The sequence below is a fragment of the Pinus tabuliformis genome, chromosome 7, assembly GCF_031772625.1.
Source record: "Pinus tabuliformis cultivar Carrire ecotype Pingquan chromosome 7, CPIR1, whole genome shotgun sequence".
In the NCBI taxonomy this organism is placed as follows: domain Eukaryota; kingdom Viridiplantae; phylum Streptophyta; class Pinopsida; order Pinales; family Pinaceae; genus Pinus; species Pinus tabuliformis.
In genome coordinates, this window is record NC_142293.1 from 1,939,893,248 (window position 1) to 1,939,896,509 (window position 3,262).

General features: G+C 31.8%; 1 protein-coding gene across 1 annotated transcript; it reads left to right on the forward strand.

Moving 5' to 3' along the window:
- The first annotated feature begins 927 nt into the window (after positions 1 to 927).
- On the forward strand, positions 928 to 1,823 carry LOC149256241 (uncharacterized). Its single transcript, XM_089457392.1, has 3 exons — positions 928 to 1,152; positions 1,246 to 1,338; positions 1,511 to 1,823. The coding sequence occupies exons 1-3, from the start codon at positions 1,024 to 1,026 to the stop codon at positions 1,706 to 1,708; spliced, it is 420 nt and encodes a 139-aa protein (XP_089313518.1). The 5' UTR covers positions 928 to 1,023; the 3' UTR covers positions 1,709 to 1,823.
- The last annotated feature ends 1,439 nt before the right edge of the window (positions 1,824 to 3,262 follow it).

A 3,262-nucleotide genomic window follows, 5' to 3' on the forward strand; every position in this document is an offset into this window, starting at 1 on the left:
ATTCACCTTCAATCCTTTGTTTTTTAAGGGAGAACATCCTTTTCTATCGATCTCTTCTACTTTAAGGATATGGCAAGTGGAGAAGGAGGTGCAAGTGGATCGGAAAAGGTAAGCTTACTTTGTTTTTATAGAATAATTGCATAATATAATATGTTTTATTTTTTGTTTAAGGTTTGAAGTTAGAATTATAATTTTATAATTATACTTTGTGGTAAATCATTGAAATTTGGACAGGGAAAGAATCCGATAACGGAGTCCTTGCTTGAAGATGTTTTTGGGATAGAAGGACTCAAAAAACTTCAATCTTTGGATGCTGAATCCCTAATACATTTTCTTAAGACAAAATCCCCTGAAGCTAATCAACTAGGTCCAGGTAATCAACAAGCTTTAGGAGAATCCATTAGTTCCCCATCCTCTCTTGGATCAAGAAAAAAATCGAAAAAAGTGTTATTGACATCAAACACCAATAATGAAGAACATTGTGTTGAAACATCTTGTGTGATGGCAACTCCTGGGATTGCAAATTCTTGTTCATCCTCAGCTTATGCATCATCTATTGGTAGTTTAGGTACCAAGATAGAGTATGACCCTGTCTCAGGGGAGATAAGAAGGACAGAAGCAGGAAAACAATTCTTAAATAGGCTAAAGGACTCCTGCCTTCAACGATTTAGAGATCATCTTCACCTCACATTCTCCAAGATTCCACTTCACCTAAAAAATATGGTGGTACAAGACATAGAGAATGAATTTGGTACCGGTTGGCCGGTTAATAAGATAAAATTGCAAATGTCGCTCAATTATAAGAGGTTTCGTTGCAACCAAACAAGAAAAATTAAAAAAATGCCTCAAGATCAAAGACTGAAACAGAGACCTATTGACATACCTTTTAAAGTATGGAAAGAACTTGTAAAATCATATGAGAAGTTCGATGCACAAATAAAAGTCGGCAATGAGAGCATTCAGGTATTGAATTTTTCATTAAACATTATTTAGAATGTATTAATACTAATAAGTATCTTAGACATGTATTTGTGTGAAAATAAATTGAATTGGTTTATGTTTAAGGACAAGGCATCCAAGGCGAGATTAACCAAGACAAAAGTCACTCATCGTAGTGGCCAGAAAGGTTTAAAAGCACTGATAACAACGTTTGTAAGTATATTAAACATGTGATACTTTTTTAATAAATTTTGTACTAGAAGAAAGTCATTGTTATCTAATTTCTCCCTATTTACTCATTGATAGGAACTAAAATATGGAAGACCTCCAAATCATTTGGAAAAGGAGGTGCTGCAGCAAAAGAGATGGGTTGAATTTGTTGTTTGGATGGACTCTATGGTATGTAATCTTAGTTGGATTTCCAATATACTTTTAAACCATATTTTCATTTTATTTTTTAGTACTATTAGATACTATATCTTACCTCATTTTATGGTTAACATTGTATAACAAAAACATGCGTTGTGTTATGTAATTAATACTAACATGTAATATTGATTTTTTTTGTCAGAATGCTATAGGTAATGATTGCCAAGACGATGATCCAAATTATGTTCAACATATATCAGGAGATGATGAGGATGAGGATGAGGATGATGGTGGTGAAGGAGGAGATGATGATGATAGTTGCGGTGTTGGTGATGATGTGGATCAGAGTAATGAGGATGGTCAAGATGATCATGAGGATGATCTTGGTGGTGGTAGTTAGGCATGCACATGCATTGTTTTTTATGAAGAAAATATTGTGTAGAATGACATTGTTATGTTTAGATGGGTGTTGTGAATTTACCCTATATCAATGAGACATTTTGATTTTGTAATCATACGATGAGTTTGATTTATGTATGTTGTTAATTTATCGTAGAATAACAATATTCATGAAATATTTTGATTTGTTAATCATATTTGAATTTTACTTGTTTTGATTAAAAATAATACTGATTTTATTAGTATTATGTTGCTATTTTATACATGTTTTGAAAATTGTTAATGACACATTGTTATTTTTTTGGATGGATGTTGTCAATTTCTCTTAAATTTCTTTACAAATGATTTTGAATTGTGATATCTGCTTTAATGATATTTAGAAACTATCATATATTTCACTATGAATCTATAAAGGGGGTCATATATGTAAAGAAAAATATACTCTATATAAGAAGTCAAACGTGGATGTAACCATGGATGCAAAATTGAAAGTAAAATTGGATGTTAAACTAGGAATTAATACAAAATGCAAACAATTGACATACAAAGTGTTTTAAATTAGAAGTGAAAAATTGTGCAATAGTTGACACAAAGAAGGGAAAAAAACATGGCATACAAAAGGATATCAAATTGGGCAAAAGCAAGGACACATAAATGGGCACCAAATTAGATGCAAAAAAAGACAACAACTAGATGTAAAATAAGATGCAAAGTTGAGCGTTAAAAAGAAGCAAAAAACGTTACAAATTAATATGCCAAATGATGATGCAAATAATGGTGTAAATTTGGGATGCAAAATTGGGTGCAAAAAAGGAAAAAAAAAAGATGTAAGAAAAGACATAAAACAAGATGCAAAATGGGGCTAAAAAAAGGTGAAACCAAGGATGCCATATTGGATGTAAAAAATGATTCCTAATCACATGCAAATTTAGGCTCGAACTCAGACACAAAATTATATGCAAATGTGGACACAAAATGAGGCAAAAAAAGATGCAAATTTGGATGGTGAAAACGATGTAAAACTAGACAACAAAAAAAATGCAAAATTGGATGAAAAAGTCGGTGTAAATAATGGTGAAACATTGGACACAAGTAGACACAAAAAAATGGTGCAAAAAGGGGCATAAAATAGCTTAAAATTGGATGCAAAACTTGGTGCAAAAACAAATACAAAAGTAGACGTAAAAAATGGCTCTAAATTGAATGTACCATTAGACACAAAATAAGATGCAGAGGTGGACACAACACATGACTCAACATAAGATGCAAATATAAATGCAAATTTGGATGCTCAAAATGATGTAACATTAGATGCAAGAGATGGTGTTAAAAATGATGCAAAATTGGATGAAACAAATGACGCAAAATATGCTGCAAAATGAGATGGGAAAAATGGAGACAAATCAAACGTAAATGTGGATGTAAAAATTGGTCCAAAAAAAGATGCAAAAATGGGCACAAAAATGGATGCAAAATTTGGTGCTAAATCAAATTCAACACATGGTGCAAATATAGGCACCAAAGTTGGTGCAAAAATAGAAGCAAAAACTAGTGT